Source organism: Anarhichas minor, unplaced genomic scaffold (assembly GCF_050575085.1).
Source record: "Anarhichas minor isolate MPS153535 unplaced genomic scaffold, ASM5057508v1 ptg000090l, whole genome shotgun sequence".
NCBI classification, from domain to species: Eukaryota; Metazoa; Chordata; class Actinopteri; order Perciformes; family Anarhichadidae; genus Anarhichas; species Anarhichas minor.
Genome location: NW_027466536.1, coordinates 1,318,843 through 1,344,029, shown reverse-complemented (window position 1 = coordinate 1,344,029; position 25,187 = coordinate 1,318,843). Strand labels below are relative to the sequence as shown.

Below are 25,187 nucleotides of genomic sequence, written 5' to 3'. Positions count from 1 at the left end.
TTCCCCCCACTTCCAAATGATGGACTATTTTGTGTTGGTCCATTACATAAAATCCCAATTAAATAAATTTGAATCTGTGGTTATACCATGACAAAATGTAGAAAAGTCCAAGGGGGGTGAATACTTATGCAAGGCACTGTATGTTCTTAACTCCACGCCTTGCTTATGTGACACCAACCCAGCAGTATCAGTCATGTACCGGCTGGGAGGGTCACGGTGCGCTCAACGTCGACCGCAGCTGCAGAACATAGAAAATAGTATCAAAATTAAAAATGAAATTGTGTGTATAGTGATAGGAGACATAAAAGACAAAAAAACAAAACTGAGGGACTGATACAAAAATCAGTTCTTTCATCGAAGTGGGCCATCATTAGCTCTTATTTTCAACAGCTTGTATAATGAGCAACTTTCCCCTCCCTATGCGGGGAGAAAAGCAACACGACACATCCTACAAATCGGTTTACTTGAAATAACATTAGTCCCACTATAAATGGCAAAGTACAGCCTAGGCACTTAACTTACGTAGATTTTACAACACATCAATATGGTATCACATCATACCCCGGACCTTTGATTTGACATTAATTAAATCTAAATTAAATTAACACAGCAAATGATATAACCTAAGTTAACGCAGCCTTTATGTTAAATGCAAATGACCAAGCTAACGTCAGCTAACTTAAATTTGTTGGTAACATGGTTCTACAGAAAGATAACAATATAAAATTGTATCCACTCAGCAGCTAAAGGACAGTACGGTATGCTAGCTAAAGTTAGCTGAAAGCATTTGCATGCATGCTAGCAACGTGCGGTGAACACTAAGTATCGTTGTTGGCAAAACAATCCGTCAATACAACATATAACAGGGTAACGCTGACTTTGATAACATTCAAATTACCCTGTTAAGTACACCACAGGAGCAGTTTGTAGGCGAGTAGGAGAACAGCAGGTGGTGCTCTGTCCACTTCGGTGCAGGCAGGGTTAGTCGGGTGAAAATTGTCTTCTCCAATTCTTCCTCTTCCTCTTATTCCACCTTTTATTTAGAATATAATGACAGATCCTTGATATTTAAAGCCTATTTTTGAATTTCTTTGTTGACTGTGTGCCTAATAAAGTAGTGGGACATGATGCAACATGATTTTACTCAGATGAGTTATGGGTGGACTCAGAGAAAATACTGTAGTATACTGCAAGTTTGGACAGTTGTTTGGTGTTCATATATATTTTTTTCTTCCAAGGCATCAGCATTTGGTATACTTAACTGTATTCAACTGTATTCATGAAGAACAGTACATTACTGTCTACAATTTCCCGTCTTTTCCAGCAATTTGTTACAGTGTGCTGCCTATATGTGACTCATATACAGGCCCAGATCTGTTCAATATTTGGCTTCAGGCAACAGAAAAGGTCAAGAAGAAATAAGAGGAAAACCGCTTTGTGTCAGTGCAATTAATCCTTGTGTGCTCCTATAGCTCACTCATACACTGGTGAGGACCAGTTTGAGGTTTGGATCTCAGTGATGACGCTCTTTTTTTTTGACCCAGGGCTGTTTGAGGGCTACGCATGCTTGGTTTCAAGGTCAGGTTTAGAATTAAGATAAAGTTTAGACATGCAGTGCTGATGGCTAAGGTCAAGGTAATAATAATCACCTGAAACTAAGAATCATGCTTTCGTTACCTTAGAATGAGATTTTTATATCTACATATGGAGCGGTTCCTCCTCACCGAGTTCGCCATGTTGCACCGCCATGTTTCTACAGTAACCCAGAACAGACAAACCAAACACTGACTCTAGTGAGAGCCTTTTCAGGTTTTTACATTATACCTGAAGGCCACCGTAGTTCTCCGACACGCTTGGAAACGGATTGGTGTGCAACATCAACACTATGCCACTAAATCCTACCCCACACTGCTCCTTTGAATGAAAAAATCTGTAGCCTCCTCTTCTGCGTCATGAGGAGACTGCACATCTTGTAATGACAACGTACACACTGTTCCATTTTGGCTGGCTGTGAAACCAACAGTTGGTTTCGGTCATTTGTTAATCTCTGGATCTTGGCTGCCTGCCACACCATGACTTCACCACTGGTGGCACATTCAACCAACCAAGTCATCGAGTCTGTCTGCCGACTACTGACTTGGGTGCCATGGGCAGTTTGTTGAGCGCTGAAATGAGCTTGCAAAAGCTAGATGAAGAGGACGAGAAAGAGAGAGAGAGAGATGAGGAGGAAGGTAAATATTTAGAGGCAGATAAACAGGAATAAAAGATGGAGGGAGACAGAGAGGGAAGGAATGACATGTCATTGAGATAGGTTATTGTCTGGAGCATAAATAGAGCATATATTAAGTAAATACTGAGACATGTTTAACAGTCTTTTCAATTAGCTATGAAGAATATTATTGACACGTCATCAGTACATTGCTTTGAAGTGTATCGTTAACGTTCTGTCCCAAAATAGATACTTTTTGGTTTGAGTGACAAATCAGTGCCATTCACCAGTGATTATGGAGCTCACAGTAGCTCAGGGGTCTCAAACTCATTTTCACTCCGGGCCACATCAGCATCATGGTCGCCCACAAAGGGCCGGTTGAAAATGTAACTACTCGTAACATATTGTTAAATAACTCTCTGCATTTGATTATTGTTTATTCAAGTGTAAAAATATTGTACATGCAGTTATATAAATGTAAAAATATATTTAAGCACATTTGTTATTATAATTTAAATCCTTTTAATTTAGGGTTAAGAAACCCACATTACTCTATCAAAGATAAAACTATTAAAGAAAATAGCAAAGACAAATATCAAACACAAGTTATTACAATAACTTTATTCAATGCTTAAAATCCTTTCAAGGGTGCGTTTGCACAATCCCACGTGAAGTATTTCATGTGTTTTAAAGCCACGTTTAAAGTAGTCTTCAATGTACTCACAATACATTTCCATTTCAAGTGTACAGTAACCAGCCACAGAGCTGCTTCTATGACTGCGTTTAAGAATCTCATAATTTTGACTTTCAATCTCATAATTTTGACTTTCTATCATAGTTATGACTTTCTATCTCATAATTTCGACTATGGGGATATTTTTATTATCAAGTCTAACTTTAAAAAAATAATAATTATTTTTTATTTTTTATTTTTTTGCTGGCGGATTCGCGGGCCACATAAAATGACGTAGCGGGCTGGATTCGGCCCGCGGGCCGGGAGTTTGAGACCCCTGCAGTAGCTCCTGTGTTTCCCACGAAAACATCAGAAGCATTCTGAGCATTGATTCTGTGCAGCAGGACTGCAATAGAGCTTATTCTATAGAATCAGCTCACTGGAAGAAGTGACTGTATTGACGGTGGGTGGAAGCTGTGTTTTCTGTGTGTTTCTTGTAGATATGCATGCATGGATGCTGAGCTTAATGAATGGTCCAGTTTAATTATTCCTGTGATGTGTGACTGTCTGGTCCAAGTAGGACATAGATGTGTGAGTACAGTCTACGCTAATGTTGCCAAAGATGTAGACATGATGAAAGCACGGATTAAAGGGTACCAGCCTCTGGTTAGAAAAACAAAGCCTCGACCAGTGATTTCCAGTCAGCTGTGCAATAGTGTTCGTTTAGAGTTGTATTTTGTATACATTAAGAAACAGCATGTGTGCTATTTAAGGCAGGTTCCTGTTTTGAAATTGAATTTTAGCAATCTGAATTTAGATTGTGTGTGAGTGTGAGTAAAACAATATCCAGCCAGTGCAGTTGCTCCCATTTCCAAAAATGGCTTGGTTCCTCCAAGAAGGATACATTTTTAAACCACATTTAATCAGGTTTTAACATCAAATCATGTCGCATCAAACTTTAAAACTAGATTAAAATTAAGAAAGATTAAATTTTGACCGCTATTTAAATGCTCGTTTACTTTTTACTTTAAACTAGATTAAATTGAATTCTGTTTCACCAAAACATTAAAATCCAATTTAAAATGTGATCCAGTATTAATTTTACACTTAAGGAGGTTTAACTTTTTTCTTTTTTTGGAGATGGAGATGTCCATCCTGATAGAGGGATCCCTCCTCTGTTGCTCTCCCTAAGGTTTCTTCATTTTTTTGTTCTCCCTGTGTACAGATGTGTAAAGCCCTCAGAGGCAAATTTGTGATTGGTGATTTTGGGCTATTCTAAATAAATTGAATTGAATTGAATGGATTGAACAAAAGTAATCAAGCTCCATGATTATACTGCTGAATGTAGATCAAGATACTGGTAAAGAAGGGAAACTGTTATGGAGCAGACAGGAAGATTGGACCAATAGGCAGTCTCTTTTTCTAACTGTGAAAAAATTGTTTTGTATCCTCTATTATTTTAATATTGGGAGACAGGCAGCTGAGTTCTGGATGTATTGTAGTTTTTGATGATTTTGCTGGATGTGCCGTCCAGGATGCTGTTGCAGTAGTCCAGTCAAGAGGTGATAAAGGCGTGGATGAGTGTTTCAGCGGCTGAGGAGGAGAGGGAGGGGCGGAGACGGGCAATGATTTTTAGATGAAAGAAATCGTTTTTTGTGATTCGATTGACGTGGCGTTTGATAAAAAATAATACCAAAGTTACGGATATGTGTGGAAGCAGGAACAGTGGTGCAATCGATGCAGAGGGAGAAGTTGTGGTGGGATTTGTTTTGTGATTTGGGGCCGATGATGATGATGATTTGTCGCTGTTGAGTTTGAGTAAGTTGGCTTGCATCCAGATTTGTATATCTGTGAGGCAGTTGGGGATGGTGGAGTGGGTGGTGGGTTTGATGGATTTGGTGGAGATGTAGATTTGGGTGTTGTCAGCATAGCAATAGAAATGGAGACCATGGTGGCATATGATGTTGCCAAGGGGGAGCAAGTAGAGAATGAAGTGGAGGGGACCGAGTATCGAACTTTGGTGGACACCTTGAGAGGCTGGGGCTGTGTCAGACTTGAATTTATTGATACTAATGAACTGTCCACGGTCGGAGAGGTATGATTTGAACCAGAAGAAGGCTGTGCCAGTAATATGGATGGAGGACTCAAGACGGGAGAGCAGGGTGGAGTGGTTGATGGTGTCAAAGTCTGCACTGAGGTCAAGTAGTATTAGGATGATAAGGGAGTGGTCATCTGAGGAGAGAAGGAGGCCGGTTTCTGTGCTGTGATGACATCTGAACCCAGATTGAAATGGTTCATACAGTTGGTTTGAGTCCAGGTGGGTTTTGAGTTGGTGGGCAACAGTGTGTTCCAGTATTTTAAACAGAAAAGGGAGATTGGAGATGGGTCTGTAGTTGTTGGGGATGTCAGGGTCCAGGCCAGGCTTTTTGAGGATGGGTGGCCATGACTAAAGTGGATGGATGGGGTCCAGGTCGCAGGTCGGAGTCCTCATGCCCAACAGTGATTTATTGAGATCTGAGGGGGAGATTAGAGAGAATTGGGAGAGTGACCGGTCAGTTAGTGGGGGATTTACAGATACAGGGTTGGGACGGGGCGGGGCTGGAAGTGGCCAGTTGGTTGTAGACGGTCTCAATTTTTGCTTTGTAGAATGACAGGAAGGAGTTACATGTCTCAGCTGTGGAGGACTGGGAGAGATTATAGGTTTGAGAAGATTATTTATTGTGGAGAAGAGGACCTTGGGGTTGGCGGAATTCGAGTGGATGATGCCAGAGTAGTAGGAGGGGCTAAAGGAGGGGGTGTGGGTGGAGAATTTGTCAGTGAGAAAGGCTGACAGGGATGAGGGGCTGATGGACTTGATATTATGGAGAGTGATGATGCGCGTGTGTTTGGGTTCTGGGATGTTGATCTCCATGATGATGGCTAGGTGGTCGGAGACGGTGAGGTGGTTGATGGGGATTCCAGTGGAACAGACCAGGTCCAAGATTAGACCGCGGTTGTCGGTGGGGAAATCAATGTGTTGAGGGAAATTGAAGCATCAATTGATGTGTATATATGTGTATATCCTGATATGTGCATGAAGAAAAAAAGTTTAAAGCATTCTATGATATCAAAATATGTCGACATTTTATTTCAAGACTTTACAGGCTTGAACTCATCAGTGGAATTGACTGCCATTTTTTTTTGTTTGACTGTTTGCTTATTTCCTTATCTGGCTCCCTGACTGGTTTTTGTTTCTTGTTTTCAGACTCTCAGCAACAGGGAGACCGAAGTACAAGAGCCTTAAAATCCAGGATTTGTCTCTGCTGGAATGTTCCAGAGACGCTCAACAGTGCAATGACGACCTGGTAACACAATAACTCATGTGTGTCCCACCGAACATACACACTGAAGAGTTGCAGATATCAGTGTTGTGTGTGTGTCCGGCCCTGTGTGTGTGTTTACACACTGTGATGAGGTAAAGCACTGTGGAGTCAAGGACTGAAGCTCAAGAGTATGGTCCAACTGTCCACCTCAGTCTACCTGCTGGGAGGCCTTTTGGGTAAGAAACATCCGTGTGTGTGTGTGTGTGTGTGTGTGTGTGTAGCGGCCCTTGCCGCTGCAGTTGGTGCTGAGCTGATTTTTTTGAGTTTGTGTCCTAGTGTAAAAAACAAAATTGTATGTCTGAGTGTGACCATAATTTGCAGACAGCTAGAAGGTCAGTGTGAATCTGAAAGGTACAACTAAATCCAAAGTTCAGTTGAGGCGAATATGATTCTTCAATAGTCTCTGTTATTCAAATCAACTTTGTTCTTCTATGGACTGTGTTTGCTTGCTGAGCCATTGCAGAGGGATACTAAAAAAAGAGGGACTACTAAAAAGACTAGAAGATACTCACTCATCATATTGTCCAGTTTATTATTTATTTATATATTTATTGGCATTAATACTTCTGGGCATTTCTGGATAAGTCAATGAACACTTCAATATGACTTGAGTCACACGATGTCCATCTTAAAATAAGTTGCAACTGTAAAGGCAAAAGTGGGCCGGCTGAGATTGTGGGAATTGAGTTCTCATGTAAGTTAATGCTCCCCACTGGGCTGGGCTCCCCTCATGACAATTCACTAGACTAAGGCTACATCCACACTAATATGTTTTCCTTTCAAACCGGAGTTTTAAAACAAAAACGATCTCCGTCCACACGGCCGTTTCAGCATCGTTTTCGATGCCGAAACAGGCGTGTTCACGTACACTGGGCATGCTTTTTGCAACTTTTTTTTGAATGGGATGTCTATGGAGAATATTTTCAAATCCTCTTAAACTTTTTAAACTTTCAAATCCTTCTACTTCCTCATACTTTCAGCTACAGACACCATTTCAACTTTAAAATGTTGAGAAAACCCTGAACTATTGCCACATGATTCAGCTTTCTGATATCTTTTAAACTTTTTAAACTGTCCCATTTTAACTTTTATGATTTTTCAGCCCTTTTCTGACTTTATAATGGGTGTGTATTGCGCAGCTTAGAGTGCGTGATGTCACCGCTAGAGTGAAGAGCAGCTTGAGATTCTTGTGAAAAAGAGATTTGTCTTTTGCCACTGAGTCCACAATCTTCACTCTTCATGCATAATTTCTGGATGTAGAAGTAGCTAATCTTGTCCTTGTCGTAGACAAATGACTGTGGAATCCCACAGATTTCCACATTTGGCACAGAAGCCTGTAATTGAGAGGAAAACCAACTTTCTGCTCCATAGAGACCAATGTTAAATTTTGCTTCAAAAACATCTTCCACAGAACACGGTACCCCATTTCTAGATCGCCAGTTAAGCCACATTTTTTACACTACAGACACAATTTTTACAGGATCTGTTCTTCAACTCATCCTTCCTCTCATATTAATATCGGAGCAATAGGAGCTACGGTTATGGGAGTTTTGAGGATTTGTTTGAGAGGTGTTTCCCTGTATTATCTCCATGAAAAGGCTGCAAGGACACAGGTGTTTCTGATTAATCTAATTAGTGATGTTGATATTTTGTGTAATGAAGTGATAAAAGACATACAACTTTAACAGTGTGGCACAGTATATATTTTCTCCATCAGACATCAAATATTTACACTGCTGAACCACATATATGGGAAACGATATATTTTGTGAAGGACTGTTGTGCAATTGTGGTAACCTATGCTTTAAACCCCACTATAATTGGATTACGGGTTTCTCTACATTTAAAAAAATGTGGTCTTTCTACTTTCAGCATCTCCTTTGCAATGTAGAGTGACATGCAGCTTGGTGTACTCACTGTCTGATCTGACATATTATAGATGCAAGTTTACTGCTGTGTGTGTATTTCAGTGAAAGACTGAATGAATGAGAACATAGAGCTGAACTTCCTTCCAAAGCTTCAGGTGTATGATGCAGTTCTTGAGTTGGAGGTGGAATTGTTTCGTGTTACTATTTTTGTGAGAATGTGGTTGATTTAAGACCCAACTCTGTTTAAGGAGAGAGTAGCTTAATTTCAACTCCTGTGACTCAAAGGACACAAGTCAAAGAACTCAGTTCCACAACATCAGTGTGTCAATCTCTTGCTGTTTGATCACCCACCCCATGTGCCACATGTGGTCATATCCCAGGGGCCAAAGACTTAGGCTACCTCCACACTACTACGTTTCTGTTTTGAAACGCATAACTTGTGCTACGTTTATGCCTAGCTCACAGGCTGCACACTGTTAGATGTCATGGGTGGGAGGATTTGAGTTTCAGGATGTAAAAAGGTGCATTTGTACCTGAATAGATGGTGAGAATGCTGTGGACAGGAGGTTAGTTTATCCTTCAGCCCGTGTTTCTGTTCAGCGATGATTTCCTTTATACAGTATCAATAAACTGAGTAAAAATGGAAACTGCGTAACCCACTTACACTGCCATAATGCAATCAGCTGGCTAGACTTGGAGAACAACTACATATTCTGGTCTTATATTTTCATAATAAGAAGTGATGTTTCCTCTTTCAAAGAAACAAGCACTAACTGTTTCTATAAATTGGCACTAATTTGCTTAAGTTACAAATAATTCAATTATCTGGTCACAGTTGAAATTGATAATCCTCTGTCTTGCTAAATGATTAACTTTCTTCACCAGTCACATTGTTGTACAGAGAACTCGTAACTTTTTCCACACTAGAATGATATTGAAAGTGTTGCTTAATGGCTCAAGCAGCTACTGTAAGTAAAACCTGGGATTGGTACGTCAATATATAAAACTTTGACCAATTATTTTCTGGGCGGTCTGGCTAAAAACATGGGGACATAGATACAGTAGCTGTGTTGATATAGATGGATATGAATCAACGACAGGCAAGCCTGAAAAAAACAACAATGGAAAGATTAAATAACTCTCTAAATTTATCTTTAACAAATCATTGTATCCAAAGAAAGGCATCCGTCCTAATTATCAGAAACATTAGCTGCTGGCTTTTCCTCTATAATGTTGAGCTTTTTAGGTTTTTTTGTACGCCACATTGCTATGTTCGCTTTTAATGTCCAAAAACCTGCAGCAAAGGGCGATATGAAAACTTTATTCACCCCTGACAATCATGTGATTATGTACTCCTCATAATTGTCCTTAAAGCATGCTGATAAACTAAAGTGAAGAGAAGCATTGACCAGGGTTCTCCCGTCCCTTCCTTCCCTAATTACAGGATACTCCCAGTCAACCAAATAACTCACATTTTAGTGCTATACTTAAAACTGTAACTTTATTAAACATTCATTGTAAGATGTGTGTTTGTTTTTTTTAAATACATGTAAATACGGCTAAATATGTCCCCAGAGCAACATTGGACGTAACAATAGTTCCTATCACATATAAAACCAAACAAAAATCCATCTTCATAAAAACAAGTTGTACAAATAATAACATATAAACAAGCATATTAAAGCTACTGTAGATGTAAAAAAGCAGTTAACTTACCTAAGCTGCTGTTCACTATTTAATAAAGACAAAGTGCATCCTCCTTTCTTTGTTAATAAAGAGTTTAATCTCACGGTTGTTCAGTACATCCGTGCATTTTAGTTCCAGTAAGAAGTCCTTCTCGATTCATGGACGCCAGGGAAGACAGTCGAGCCTCCCCAGTTGTATTTCTTGAATATGTCTTAATGCGTTTGAGGCTGAAAATGTCCTCTCAACAGAGGCAGTAGATATTGGGATTGTCACCGCCCAACATGTCAGAAAATCGAAACAATAAACTCTGGCTGAAGAATGGTCTTCTGTAGAGACAATGACGAAAGATGGGTTGCAGAAGACAACTGACATCTCTTAATGGCACACATGTCATCAATGTGTGAAGTGTTAGGGTCAGTGTATCCTGGCAGTCTTGTTACACAAAGAGAGTCAATGGTTTATCGCTTTTTTTACAAGAGTGAAGCCGTACAAAAATGACTCAAATCCAAATGAACCGATTAAATTATTTCATGTAGGACTTCAGAATGTGTCTATCTACTTGAATATCTATTCATTCACCTTGTTTGATCTGTCTGTCTGTCAATAGTCCCTTTCAGACAGCCTGTTCTGTCTGAAAGGTATGGAGCCGAAATTGGGGGCCTGAGTTATTCCGGCATGGCGGAACGGCAAAATCTCTGTTTGAAAAGAGCCTATATGTCCGTCTGTCTGTCTTATTGTCCATCCGTCTACGTGCTAAAAGGGCCAAAATATTGAAACATCTTCACAAACTGTAATCAGATTTCTTCTTTTACAAGAAACCCATCTCACAGAGGGCCCGATGGATTGGCCAGACCTATCATTACACTTATAATTCCAAAACACTAGATGCTTTTATCCTGCTAAGCAAAAACACATCACACTCTCACTAATCAACTGTAACTAATCCAGATGGGAGTTTCATTACCATCAACAGCAGCATTGAAAAAGACAGTATAACAGTACCTATGTCATTCTAATAAAGACATTTCTCCATTTTCTTTCACACTTTTAAGAATTAGCCAACTTCCCAAATTCCCATATTAAAAGGTACTTTGAATTAAACCCAGATATGAATCGCTCCTCCATTTCAACCTCCCATAAGCCTCTCTACTCCTCATCTACAACTAAACAATATATGTCAGAATGTGGACTGAAAGATAACTGGAGACTATACAACCCAGACAATAGAGACATTTCTTCCTACTCCTCATACCACAAAACATCCCCCCGCGTTGACATCAACTCTCTTATGCATAGAGCCATAGAATCCATCATCCCGTTTCATTATTTCTGACCATATCCCTATCACCCTTACTAACAGGAATTCACCCACACACCGTACCCAGATGGCACTTCAATAACTCATACAGTATTTCGAAAAGGAATGGGTATCCTTCCTAGAAACCAACAGCACCGCTGACATAAGCAAAAGCACTCTGAGAAGCAAAAGTAGTTCTAAGAGGTATAATAATAACATATTCCACAAACAAACACAAAAGAAGAAAGAGCAAGAGAACGTTTTCTACAGCAGGGTGGAAAGAGGCTGGATACACTAGCCTCTCAAAGGCCCACAGACATGCTTCACAAAGAATTACTCAAAACCATAACTTTCTATTCAATTCTAAATTGGTGTGTCAGTAGCCTAGTCTACCAAATTGAAGTAATGCAATATGTTACTCTTTGTCTTTGTTAGATTGACACAAAAATGACAGTTCAAAATAATCACTTGGTTGATTGATTTGCTGGTTGAGTCAACAACAATGGCGGTTTGACACACTGTGTATCCTTTACTTGGACATTTTGATAGAAGCTAAAAGACAGTGGTTATGAATGTCTTCACTGGAAACATGAGAGCATTTGTCATTTTTATCAAAACAAACAACCTCCTGTTTATAATGTCTCGAAAAATAAAGGCAATGGCTGTTTGTTAAGAAAACTAATGTTTATGTTCAATAGCAAAGGCAGAAGTAGTGTTAGGTTATTTGAACCTTAGAGAAGAGGACAGAGTGTTGCAGAGGGTTTAGGGAATTAGTCAGATCATAATTCTGTTTATGAAAGAACAGGGGAATAATGAGCCAGGCAACAGGTAGTGTGCTTCCTTCCCTCGTTTCTGGCAGACTTTATACTTTGACTGTATTTTTTACCAACGCTTGATCGGGACATCTCATCTTCTGTGTTTTCTGGTTTCTGTAGGCCTGTTTCTGCTATCACCTGTTCTGATGGCCCCGACACCAGCCAGCATGTGCACACCCTTGAGGACGCTCAACAACAGCCTCAGCCACAGGCGACGGTACATGGTGAGAGAACAATGGCATGGTTGCAAGTATGTCTCAATCGTTTTGGAAGCAAGCAAGCAAACTTTCACCCTTAAATAAACACATTCTAAATATCGCCATCTGGGTATGAAGCTTGTGTATTCTAGGGTCATTTTTAGAAGCTTTGTCCACTTCTACTGAAGTTGGGGATTTCCCGTCTTTCCCAAAATGACTTTCGACGGACTCCAGCCAACTGGACAGAGGAGACAACAATAATAAGAAAAGAAATAAACAGCAAGAAATTCTCCACAAAATAAAAATTGAAACCTTGTTTTCTGTACCAATGAAACTTAAAGGGGCACTCCCATCAATTCAGTAAAATTCCGTAAATTCCTGACTTTTAGTTCAGGAATTTAGGACAGGCGCCATAAACACTTATTCCTTCAGTTCGCATAATGCAACTCGATAGTGTTGTGTATTTTGTCTACCCTCTCTGCCTGGTAAACTCCCACGTCTGTAGTTTGTAGTCCACAAGCCCAAGTTGATGACCCGAATGACATCACTATGATATCAGTTGCTCCACCAGAGTGGCAGAAGACAGTATAGAAACGTTTTCACAGCCTGAGTAGTACAAAGAAACTGACCTTGTTGTGGAAAACTGGTAGAGTGGCGCTTTAAATTGTCATTTCAGGTTGATAATTGTCCTAAACAATTAAACCGGGGCACACAATGGATCTGTACTTTCCCTTTATCGATCATGCACAGTATCTTGGATGCTGTTTATTAAACTGACTTGTGTGTGAAGCATGTGAGAGAAGAAGCATTTTATTTATTTTTTGCCAGTAATGTGAAATGCATTATAGTATGTTGGTGTCATATTAATTCATGTGGAACCCATTAGTGATTGGCCCAGATGGGTCATTATTGTGATTAATCGAAAACCGATGTTGAATACACTTATTGTAAGTCGCTTTGAATAAAAGCGTCTGCTAAATGACCGTAATGTAATGTCATGTAATGTAATGTCATGTAATGTAATGACTTGGTTATTAATAGAACATGGCACACGTTTGGCTTATTACTCTGATTCAACGGTTTTTATTTGTGTGTGATTTTGTGAGAAGTTGTTTAAATATACTATTTTTGATAGTAAATGTCATAGTCAATTAATCAAAGACAAACAAGGTTTAAAGCTATCTGACTTATGAAATGTATATAATTGTCTCTCTCTCTCTTTTTGCATTACAGAAGCACAACTTCCCCATCAACTACACTATTAGGGTTCATCATAAGGAAATCTTTAAACTGTCAGACATCAACAGAATGGTAAATATATGATAATATATATATACACACACAGTAATATATAATATGGCATAACCATAATTTACTTGTTGTGTCTTCCCTTTCTATGTATACACAGTTTTGTGCTAAATGCTGATAAAAAAAATCTAAATAATTGTAAAAATGTGTTCTTTAACATTCTTCTTTTTGTCGCAGATTCACATAATCTGATAAACCTATTGATGACATTTCTCTCCTCTGCTCAACACATCAGAGGTTACAGGTGAAGGGGTTGGATGAGCTGGTTCTCCAGAGGTTGTGGTTCCAGGTCAACCAAGGCGTGTTAAAAAAGGTAGGAATATTGTAAAAACTATTTGGTCCAAAAACACAGATTTTTGTCCCATGTGTAAACAGTTTATGTAATTTATTAAAATCAGTGCTCTTTTCCTTCTCTCCAAACAGCCTGAACAACCCTGAGCTGTCAAAAATGATTTTACACTGCAGTTTATATTGAGTGTGGTCATTAATTATTTTAAAACAAAAAACATGTGTTGTCAATGGCAGATGTTTCTTCTATTTTGTCTGCTATAAAAAAGTTTATTTAAATTGGTTGATGGTCATAAAATGCTAACAGCTGAAGCATGACCATAATGCTTCACTGCGCGGCACAAATGACACACTGTTCGGATAGAAAAAGGTCCACAGTTGTTCAGTCACAACTCATTTTTGACATGTGTCCTTGTACTTTTTCCACACTGAGATACAATGCAGTTTTGAGTTGAATCATAGGACTAAACCTTCGTCAATCAGTCAATAAAGATCATAATTTTAAAATCACATGTCAGTAATCGACTGATTAAGGGAACAGGCACATGCTATCCAGGGCCAGGAGTTTCAAGTACTGCTTCAGCACCCACACATTTTGCCTTCAGGAACAATAGTATGTGCCGCTCACCTGAGCTGCTGACAAAGTCAGACAGGTTGAATTAGTGGGATGAGGTCCTTCTGCTCTCTCTACTCTGTTGTTGGTGTCTCCAAAACCTCAGGGCCATGGGGCTTGAACCTATGTAATCCTTAGAATTAAGTGGGAACTGACTGCAAATAAGCACCAAAAGAGTTGGTTTAGCTATGTTTGGTGTTGGTCTCTCTCGCCTACTCTTGTTCTGTTGGGTTCTCTCTCTCTCTGCTGCTTTGTCCCAACTTGCAGCCATGAACACTGACAGTAAGTGTGCTTTCATATGTAAGTGAGTACCACTTACAAAAATGGCAACAGCCTTAAGCCACACTTCAAGCACACTTAACCTAATACTGAGTGGTAATCAAAGCTAAGTAAGTCACTCAATCCATCACAGTCTACTGCGTCACACCAGTATAGCGGTTGAAGGCAATGGAGGTGGTTTGCCGAACATTAATCAACAAAAAAGTGGATTTCATCAGATTCATCTCATGTTGTCAGTACAATGATACTAATTGTGGGCAACTGACTCAGGGTCGTCCTTCAATCAGAGCATTGGTAGTTTGATCCCCGGCTCCACTAGTCCATGTCGATGTGTCCTTGGGCAAGACACTGAACCCCAAAAATTGCTCCTGTAGCTGTGCCTACGGTGTGTGAATGTAGTATGAATGATAGATAGTCCTGGTGGGCAGGTGGCACCTTGCATGGCGGCCCCTGTCATCAGTGTATGAATGGGTGTGAATGATGACATGTAGTGTTATAGCGCTTTGAGTGGTCGGAAGAAGAGAAAAGCACTGTACAATTCCATTTAATTTTAGGTAATTTTTTGTTTCTCACTTATTTGTTCTGTATCTTAAAATTTTGATCATATTTTAGATGAATTTGGATTAAAATTCTGATCTTGAGTAAAGAGCCACCCATTTGCATGAGTGACATGACCTCAGTTAATTACTAGTGTTGGGAACATAGAGCGTGTTTGGTTTATCAGCATCTAAGAAACTAAATTCTTGACATCAATAGAATTATTAATGTCAGTAACAATTATTAATGATTATTAATAATAACGGGGCACCACCCTGCGAACAGGGACCAATAACCAAACAATAAAACTAAGTCTCATAATTAGCGTTCACTCATAATGTCAATAGTCTGAGTACTATTACACATTCAGAGTGAAAGTGAAGGTTTAAGTTCGAGCACAGGCCACTACATCCAGTTATTATTACACACATATGCACAAGTAATCACAGACGACTGCTCTTTAAAATATAACAGAGTTTATTAAATAAAATAATAAATGATCAAATCAAGTAATATCAAAATCAACAAACACTATCATACAATTATATGTCTAATACCTAAAGTCAAATGAATAAAGTGGGGTAAGGATATGTATATAGATATATGTACATGTGTGAGTGTGAGTGTGTGGAAACAAAGGGGGGGGGGGGGGGGGGGCTACTCAAACAGTGATGGTACATAACCTAAAAAGAGGCGTGTGAGCCTACAAGCAAAGATGGCGGAGTCTATTGACCCGCGACAAGATAGCTGAGAGGTGGCTACGTGTAACCACGTGGGACGGCGCACAATGTGGGTTGGGACAATAGATTACGCGACCACGTGTCTGAGAGGTTCACCCAAAATCAGTGAATCTAACTATGTGTGTGCGGGTTAGTAGGAAGAGAGGGAGAGAGAGAGAGAGAGAGAGGAGCTCTGAGCGCGGTGCTCAGCGCTGCAGTGAGAATGTGAGGAACAGCTGATCACTCGTAAACTCTGCGGTCGGATTCTGAACCGACCGGTCACGCTTGTACGGTGATAGTTGCGGTTCTAGATCTCACTCACAGAGCCGATTTAAAGAACAGAGAATAAAACCAAACAAAATAAAATAATCCCCAAAACAAAACACATCTTCATCACTGCGGTGAGATGCGAGTATTGTTCTCTTATCACCCCGAAACTCGGTCGGCGAGACGAGGCTTCACCACCGTGGTTTTGGTCTTTGAAGTGATAAAATCACAACCTCCACATCCACTAGCAGCGACGGATCTAATGCAAACAGTTACGGCAGAAAATACACAATATAACGGGACTCCGTGGTCCGCGATGCTTGCGCAATAACACGTTATAACACGACAGTAACTTAACGTAACAAGACACAGGAATAACAACGACATAACGAATAGGCTAAATTAAGCTAATGCTATGCTATGCTAAGCTAGGCCCAGATACCAGTAACTCTTACTTGTAGAAGCTTCGTTCGGTAGGGTACGTTTCCCGTGGTGGGGATCAGTCGGTCCTCGAGTAGCCGCTGGCTCTCGGTGGCGCGGCCTCGGGGCTGGCTGGCGCAGACTCGGCCTCCTCGCTGCAGAGAGGGGCTTTTTAACTTCGGCTGAGGGACGAGGTTTGGGTCGTCCTTCCCGGAAATCTTCGGCGAGGAAAGATTGTTACCTTCTGCCGGCGGTGTGTACACAAAAAGGGTGGGAGAACGGGGCATAGGAGTTATCCGTTCTCGCACTACAGGATCCAAAACTCAAAATAAAACACAGTCTGTTCGACCAGCGAATGTTGCATGTGACCTGATAGGATTTGAAGAGGCCGCGGTTCCTCGTGGATCTTCTTGTCCCCTGGACGAGTCCGGAGTGAAGAGGCCTTGTGGACCTCCTGACACCAGCGCGTGTCCGGGGTGAAGAGAGCCTTGTGGATCTCCTTACACCAGCGGTGTCTGGACGGAAGAGAGCGAATGGCGTTTCCTGCTCGCTTATAAACCAGGTCTCGAACAGTGGGGGGCCATTTCTTGGCCAATGAGGGGCCAGGATCAAGTTTTGGCTGTGCTGGGAGGTGTAGTCATTCATCTTGGAGTTTCCATCAGACGTTGTATGACAGGACGGAGCATGGGTGCTTCTAGACTAGGGCCAGATCCCAACACTAGGTTGGCCTTTTAGGAGATTTGACAACTGTGCTTACATTTTGCCTGCTGGGCAATCTGAAAGCGTGGCCCTGCTTGCTGCAGATTTGACTTTAGGATCTTCCTCTTTGTCCTTCATGAGGACATGGCTGTTTCCCTCCCTGTGGGGAAAAACAGCTCCTACGAGGCAGGTGGGGGTGGTATCGGGTCCGGGTAGTAGACCTCTTCTGGCTTTGGCCATCAGTTTAGGCTATATATATATATATATATATATATATATATATATATATATATATATATATATATATATAAATAAAAGAGGTGAAAGTGAAGGTACAGATTCCACTTGTAAAACATTCCAAAAGAATATAATAAACACTACCTCCTCTCGGGTGTGTCACATCAGTGGCTAATTAGAGGACGGCTCTTTTTTACTACTTCTTTTTGTACGATGCACGTTGTATTCATTAAGAATTTTGTAGGATTTAAATACATTTCCTCGTGCAAATATGAATTGTGAATTCCAATCCTTTCACTTATGTTGTTTTACTAACATGTTGTGTTGTCTGTGTACAAGGAGTCAAAGATCTGAATGGAGAAGATAGTTGAGCATGTTGTCTGCGGTCTTTACGTTTGAGAGCATCTTTTTGTCTTAAACTAAAGATATATTGAAATTTCAGATCATCCGGGTTATGCCAGAGAGACATCCTTCACGTCCATACACCACTGAGTTGGAAAGACGCTTCAGGGATGCAGAGGGTGTCCTTGTACAGTCACATCCCGCTGAGGTAAGCTTAAGTTCACATATCTGTACCACAGTATTTAGATCCTCTTCAAATGAAGTAATTCAGTTAGTAAGTGAATTTCCCTCAGACTGTAGGGGTCAGAGGATAATTGATAGGAGATGGATGTCACATTTATCCGATTTATCAATATAGGGAATGAATGCCCTTATTAGACAATTAAATATGGCTTCTAGTTAAGCTCCAACAAGATTTCATTGAAGGGGAATTTAGTACACTCAGTGATTCAGTGATGTGCATATGAGGAATATTTTGCAGGGTATTGAGTACTTTGGCAGTTTGTGTAACGGGTGTTGTAAGGACCCAGGAGCAGTACGACAAACACCAGGGATAGTTTGACTCGAAACTTTATTTTCTTCGGCACACACAACAGAGAATATTTACAGGAAAACAGCAGCAGGTTCTGGTGGTCGGGGACAGAAGGCTGAGTGAGTTACCAGGGCAGAGGCAAGGCGGGGTAGTCCAAAACAGGCAGGGTCGGTAATGGGGAATCAGTCCAAGGGGGTACGAGGGAAAGTCTTGCATGGAAGCGGCGATCGATCTAGCAGTGAATGTGTGCGTGTGTGTGTGTGTGAGGCAGGGGTTTAAATAGTGGAGGAGGCAGAGTGAGCAGGTGAGAGTAATGAGCTGATGAGGTGAGTGTGACTAGCAGGTGCACTGAATGAACTGATTAGGTGAGTGGGAGGTGGAAAAAACTGGATAGTAGTGGCACAGCTGTGACAGTTTGATAACATTTATTTAATCTGTGCTGGAATTTTATCACAAACCTGATATTCCGGTCCAGTGTATTCAGTTGTACCATGTGTCCTCGTCGACCTGTGTTATACAATGTTGGCCCAATTGTAGCAGCGATTACAATTTAAAAAACACTTTATAGGCTGATAGTTCCCAAAGTGGGGTCCGGGAATCCCAGGGATCTTTGAAAGGGTTCCAGGGGGTCCCCAGCAAAAATGATTTTCGCTATAATTCCAATCATAAGTAAAACAATGACAGAATGTCTCTATTTTGGCCATGGATTCCATACACTTTCTGTAATAATACAACTAAAAGCAAAAAATAGGGGGACCTTGGGACAAAATATAATCAAATTGGGGTCTGTGGTCTAATTTGTGTCAGTTTAGAAGTCCTTGACGTGAAAAAGTTTGGGAACCACTGTTCTAGATCACTACCGATGACCTATCAGTCATCCTCCCCACAGAGCCCTGTGGCTGCTGTTGAAGTAGACTGAGTCTAAAGTCAGCAGACAGCAAGTCTGGACAGATCACAGCCAGATCACAAGTTGTGATATTTATCTGGTTTGGCCTTACTTAAGTCTCAATATTATTGAATGCAGACAGAAGGATTCACAAATGTATTTTATATATAAATGAACCTCTCCACAAAAATATTTTTTAACAACAACTTAAAGAAACTGAGTTCTGATGCCACCTTAATTGATATGTTATGCTGAGCTAGCACAATAGGATGCATGCTTTGACATGTGGGTTTTGGCCTTTATCTTGAACTCTCTTCAATGACTCCTTGTGATATAATCCACATCTGTGATTAAGTTAGTTTTTTTAATATTTTGGGCCATTTCAATTTATATAAGTTAATTAGTCATGCTAATAAAGAGGTAGGAAGTAAGACTCATTTAACTGTGAATACGTTTTGTTTGCATTTGATCTTATCTTGGTTCTGTAGTCATACAAAACTCATCTTTACTGACTCACTAAATATAGTGTCTTCATACATTAGTTGTGCAAGCTTGAAGTTTACCAAAAAATCGAACAGTGAAAACATCAGAGTTTATAAATAATACGTAGTTACTTCCATGATAACCAACTCTGTTTACAATTCTTTTACTTTCCTGCTATATAAACTGGATATCGATGGTTCTATCTGCATGTTTCCTCTCAACCAAAGCACAGACCAGCAGCCTGTCTGTCCCAAGAGAGGGGAGAGATCCCCTCCTCCTGTCCTTCTTGTCTCTCACCCAGGACACTGATTTGTGCTGAAATGTTGAGTTTAATTTAATCCATTCATTTATTATGCACATAGGTACACATTTATATCTTCATTAGTCTGTCATTATAGCAAGGTATATCTATGTTGTGTAATTGTTTCATTCATTCCAACTTTAATTGATCAGGTTTTAGTCAGTGATCTATATCAAACTGTTTGGTACCGTTCTGCAGCTGAGAAAGCCCAGCTTTCAACTATGGAAGAATTAAATAGAACTTGTATTATTTCTGTAAAATGTTTAATGAAAGAAACAAGATAGTTGATCGTAGGATGGGGGTTGTTTGTCTTTCCCGCCAAACCCTACACCCCTTTCTCAAGAAGATAAAAGCAAGAAGAAGTAAGACGAAACGCTCTTCTTCTCTTTGATGCTGAAGTCCTGCTGGCCAGGAATGTGGGGAGAGAGAACAGTTCTTACCGTCTGCAGGCTCGAAGGCCCACTGCGAGCCGAAACATCTCCACAGGCTGAGAGGACATCCAGAACCTGAAGGAGCCTCTTCTTTTCTTGGGTTCTAATACACTACAGATATGATTTAGCCTTGCTGCTCCAACCTGCGATGCACCAACGTGCTGAAGATTTGTTCCAACAACTATTGAGAGGAAGAGACAAGAAAAGACTCTTAGATGAAAGACATTTTGAAACTGGCAAACATGCCATAATGACATGAGAGAGAAAGAGAGATGGAGACGAGGAAAAATGGTTCAAGTCAAACCTCCCCGAAGAAGACAACCAGGTCCGAAGATTTAAGAGAAAGCCGAACCAACTGCCCAGATCGAGAGATGGAAGAATGTGATTTCAACAAACTACCTATATTATAATATTATAACTGATTTAATGATTTTTTTTATTAGTTATTATTTATCAAAACTGCTACAAGCAATAACGCTACACTATACTAACATTACAGCTGCTCCATCGATACTCAACTCAAAAATGCATAAATACGGGAGTGACATTTTTTTTTGTCCCACAGCACACATAGATTTTATGTACAAAGATAAGGTACTAGAGCTCTGGGTGCCCACAGACGGCTACAATTTTTTTTCTGATTCAACAAAGTCAGGATGGAAGTGACGGCAGGAGGAGAATCTTGCTTTCACAGCACAGCGTCACACAAATTTCTCACTGGAATTGAAATATTTCAACACATACGCGATTGACAAAACTTTTGTGTATTAGCCTCATTAGCTTAATAATTCTATTAATTTTCTATGAACTCAGATCAAACTGTCAAACTAGGCAATGCTAATCAAATCTGAATCACAGTTCTGTTGCTGTGTGGCCTATTTCTCGCTTCAAATGTTTTCAGAAAACATATTTTAGTGTACAGTTTAGCTGTGAAGTTTGCTTTGTGTTAGGCTCAGAAATGGGGGTTTCACTTTAAGGAATTGAGATAATTTTTAGATAAGAGAAGCAGTGAAGTTGGCTTCAATGAATGATGTCACACTTCATGACTGCCTTTACTTAACATACTCACTTTGATTGTCAGACATGGACAATCGCCTGTTTTTGGCGAATTTAACAGTTGGACACTGTCACCATATTGACGATTAAGAAGACTATGCGACCAAATAAGAGCATAAATAAGAACAACCAAATATCCAAGATGTTGTGAACTCACATGTCATATGATTTAGGTCCTGCTTGGTTGAATGCAAGTTGTGAGCACCCACAGCCTGAAGGGACAGACTAAGGCTAAAGAAGTCACAAGTTACACTTTGAAATATTATGGATTTGTAAATGGTTGTAAGATGTAGAAATAAAGTGATTCGCAGCTCAGTTAAGTTTTTGTGCTTTTTCTTCTATTTTCCATCAATGAACCACCATACTTATCACATTTTGAAATGCTTACAGTGAATGTTTTTTTTCACGCTGCTGTTGATTAATTTCCTCTGAGATATTGACATTTATAGATGCAAGGCGCCTCATGGATCATGGATTTAGCTTACTTGGCCGCCTCTCACTCGTTTGTTTTTCTGTGTGTGTTTGTCGTATGTTTCCAGGTGTTCCAGCAGGAGCTTGCAGAGACTATCCAGGACACTTGGGATCATTTAACAGAAGAGCCTGACAGAGTGCCAGAGTCCAGCTGGCGAATTGCTTCACCAACGACTCTCCTGGATAACTTCTGCCACACCATGCACTGCCTCTTCAGCGAGTGCTTTGCCAGCACAGCAGCACCGCGGGACTGTGAGTATAACAAAGGAAACCCTCTGGTGAAACTGCAGGCTGTAACTTAAGATTTAGAATAGAAAACGTACTATAATAACAGAGACTAACGCACCAGCAGTGCAGGCTGTGTAAAGAACAATTTAAAGCAAAGAATAGCAATTCTAAACTCCCCTGGCAGGACATTCTAGTATGTTGGAGTCCTGATGTCAAAGGGCCCATCAACATTTGTTTTTCATCTCAATTTTGGGTCAGCCATTGGCCAAGACACTGTGTGGAGCAGACATGTTGTAGTGGGTGTCATTTCTGCATGCCACATGCCACAACCAAATGAAGTGTGAGATTAGATTTGACAAAAACAGAATACTATTAGCCTAACTATGGAGGATGTTGAGTATGTGTCCACCTTTGCTCTCAGCAAGCTCAAGATGTAGAACTTTATTTGTCCAAAATTACTTTATAGCTCTACTCCACTACTCTCAGTGGCAAATATTGTACTTTTTACTCCACTGCATTTATCTTACCGCGTTTGTTACTTTTCAAATTCAGATTAATACAAAATAGAATCAATATGTATATTAGGATGTTATTATATCAATAAAGCTTTATTGGTTGGTTCACTATAGTTATCCAGCAGTATGTGAAGTAATCTACTGTAAATAATAAGTGCCTCAGCAGAGCAGACAGTTAGCACTAACTGAGATGGGGAAATTAGCTATAGACACCATTACAGTTTTTTGTACCATGCTGTAAACGTGTTTTTCTTTCTGTGGTTGGACATTTTAAAATGGAATTCGATGGGGATATTCTCGCTTTTGGAACCAGCTTCAATTAGCCATTTGCGGAACTGCAGTCTTTGGCACTTTCGAGATGGAGTTAAAGCTTCGCAGCACTCTGCTGGGTCCAAAAATGATCCCACACAATCACTTATCGTCTTGTTTTGCCTGTGACTCACACAATCCTTTGCCGTATGTGTGCTGCAGGTTTAGCCCATAAACATTTTTTTTTAAGATTTTCATGGCACATCTGCTCCTCGAACGGTCCGCATCCATTACGTCTTTAATGTAGCCTGGCCGTTATACTTTTGTACTTTTACTTAGGTGCCAGTTTATCCTCTGGCCCATCTTGCTTGCTGTTAGACATTGTGATCAAAATAATTGAAATGCAAGAAAACGTATTTGTTTATCAAAACAAGATGTTGTTTTTTCATTGTATTCTACATGTATTCTGTATCCAGTCGTCAGGCTAAGCTAAATTAGCCGGCAGCTGGTGCTAGCAACAGATTCAGCATATAGACATATGAGTGGTATCCATCTTCTCATCCAACTCTCGAAAATAACATATATTGGTATTTTCACCAAAATACCAAATTACTTTATACTACTATTCATTTAAGCACTTTTTTTGCATCATTCAGAAAAACATACATTGCATGTATACTACAAAAATTCTAGATTTCATCCTGCATGTATTTGATGTATATGCAGTGGTCAAATATTCAAGATAAATACAACCAAATGAAAGCAGAAGCAATACAAATATTCGTCTTAGAAAACAACAATAAAGAGGTTTCATTTTGCACAGGGGTTGGATTGCATGCGTGTTTGTCATTTATTAATTTAGTAGTATTATTTAGTCTTATGGCCTCAGGAAAAAGTTGTTCCTTAGTCTGCTGGTGGTATTTTTATGTGTACTTTGCTTGCACATAAAAATAGTAGGACGTCTGTGTATGTTTTGGAAATTAACCAGATAATAACATGTTACAGTGGTCCGAGTCTCTGTGGTTTAGGCAACATCTTGTGAACGCCACCAATATTGTGTAGTTTATCAAGCACAGCTGCAACTACTTTCACTTTAACTCCTCAAAAATTTGAAACCTGAGAGTAAATTTGAACTTAAGTTGAGTAGCTCTGAGTTGCCCCAGGTTCATAACCATAAAAATTGCCCGTTAAACATATGGCGAAATAAAAAGGAATATTTATTAGAGTTACTCAAGTTTCTCTTCTTGTCTACTTTTCAGACTGCAGTGTTTCCCATTGGAGGAAAGGCAGATAGACGGACTTACATACCAAAAGCTGAGAAGAGGCCAGCTGTGTGAAGTTGTCACCGTTGATACTGATGATGGGGGATTGGTATCATCATATCCCTTGAGAGGGGTAAAAGGACAATCCACACGGAAACAAGAAGATTCAGGTCTGATTTGTGGACATCAATAAGTCTTTGCCAAATCTATCTAATATGATGAAGAGACAAACACTCCATCAGACAAAGCAGACTGATATTGTATGTACAGCAACGATATTAATGGCGATTTCACGAGCATAATGGACTTTTTGCTAAAATGTAATAAAGCTCATTTGGGAGTAAAAGCTCATACTCTTAAGATCTTCCAACCCTCTCTCTCAAAGGAAGTCTTAAGTATTTTTCTCTTGATGGCAGTTCAGCTTGATGCTTTGATACTTGGGTTTCACGTTTTGGAAGAGATTTGTTCGTGTTCACGTGTATGGACGAAGCTGATCATCAAATTGATGTCACTGTGGCTTTGCCAAATCTCTGCTCAAAAAGCCTGTGATGTGCTCCGTTGGACCTGCGAGGTTCACCTCAGAAACCGACAAGAAGCAGGAAGAGAGACTACACATTGTAGTGCTATTATATTGAGGAACTTCTGCTGACTTGTACCATAGCCAGACGCCTCTTTTAGCTAAAGCAAGCGCAATGTACATGGACTGAACTTCAAACCTACAGGCATACTGTTACTACTGTTTAATTATTCAGTGAAACAAGACAAGGCATGTGAGACCAAACATAACTTAATACATTGGGTGACATGGCAGGATTAAAACATCCATTGGGTGCAGTGTAAAAGTAAAAGCAAAGGTCCGATCCCAGGGTGTGGGGTGTGTGTATTGAAGAAGGTACCGGGCAGTCTATTTTGAAGTTTGTTATTATTTTGCGTTGTGGAAAGGGTTTCCCTCCCTTA

General features: G+C 40.1%; 1 protein-coding gene across 1 annotated transcript; it reads left to right on the top strand.

Annotated features, from left to right (window-relative positions):
• Positions 1-6,374: 6,374 nt before the first annotated feature.
• il34 (interleukin 34) lies at positions 6,375-24,347 on the top strand. The gene is made up of 7 exons (XM_076082153.1): positions 6,375-6,420; positions 12,031-12,134; positions 13,341-13,418; positions 13,651-13,728; positions 17,917-18,024; positions 22,045-22,228; positions 24,228-24,347. Exons 1-7 carry the CDS (start codon positions 6,375-6,377, stop codon positions 24,260-24,262), a joined length of 633 nt encoding a protein of 210 aa, XP_075938268.1. The 3' UTR covers positions 24,263-24,347.
• The last annotated feature ends 840 nt before the right edge of the window (positions 24,348-25,187 follow it).

Coding starts and splice junctions, on each gene's coding strand:
- il34 (XM_076082153.1), top strand. CDS start 6,375: ATGGTCCAACTGTCCACCTCAGTCTACCTGCTGGGAGGCCTTTTGG. Junction 13,419..13,650: donor TGTCAGACATCAACAGAATG/GTAAATATATGA, acceptor TCAACACATCAG/AGGTTACAGGTGAAGGGGTT. Junction 18,025..22,044: donor TACAGTCACATCCCGCTGAG/GTAAGCTTAAGT, acceptor GTATGTTTCCAG/GTGTTCCAGCAGGAGCTTGC.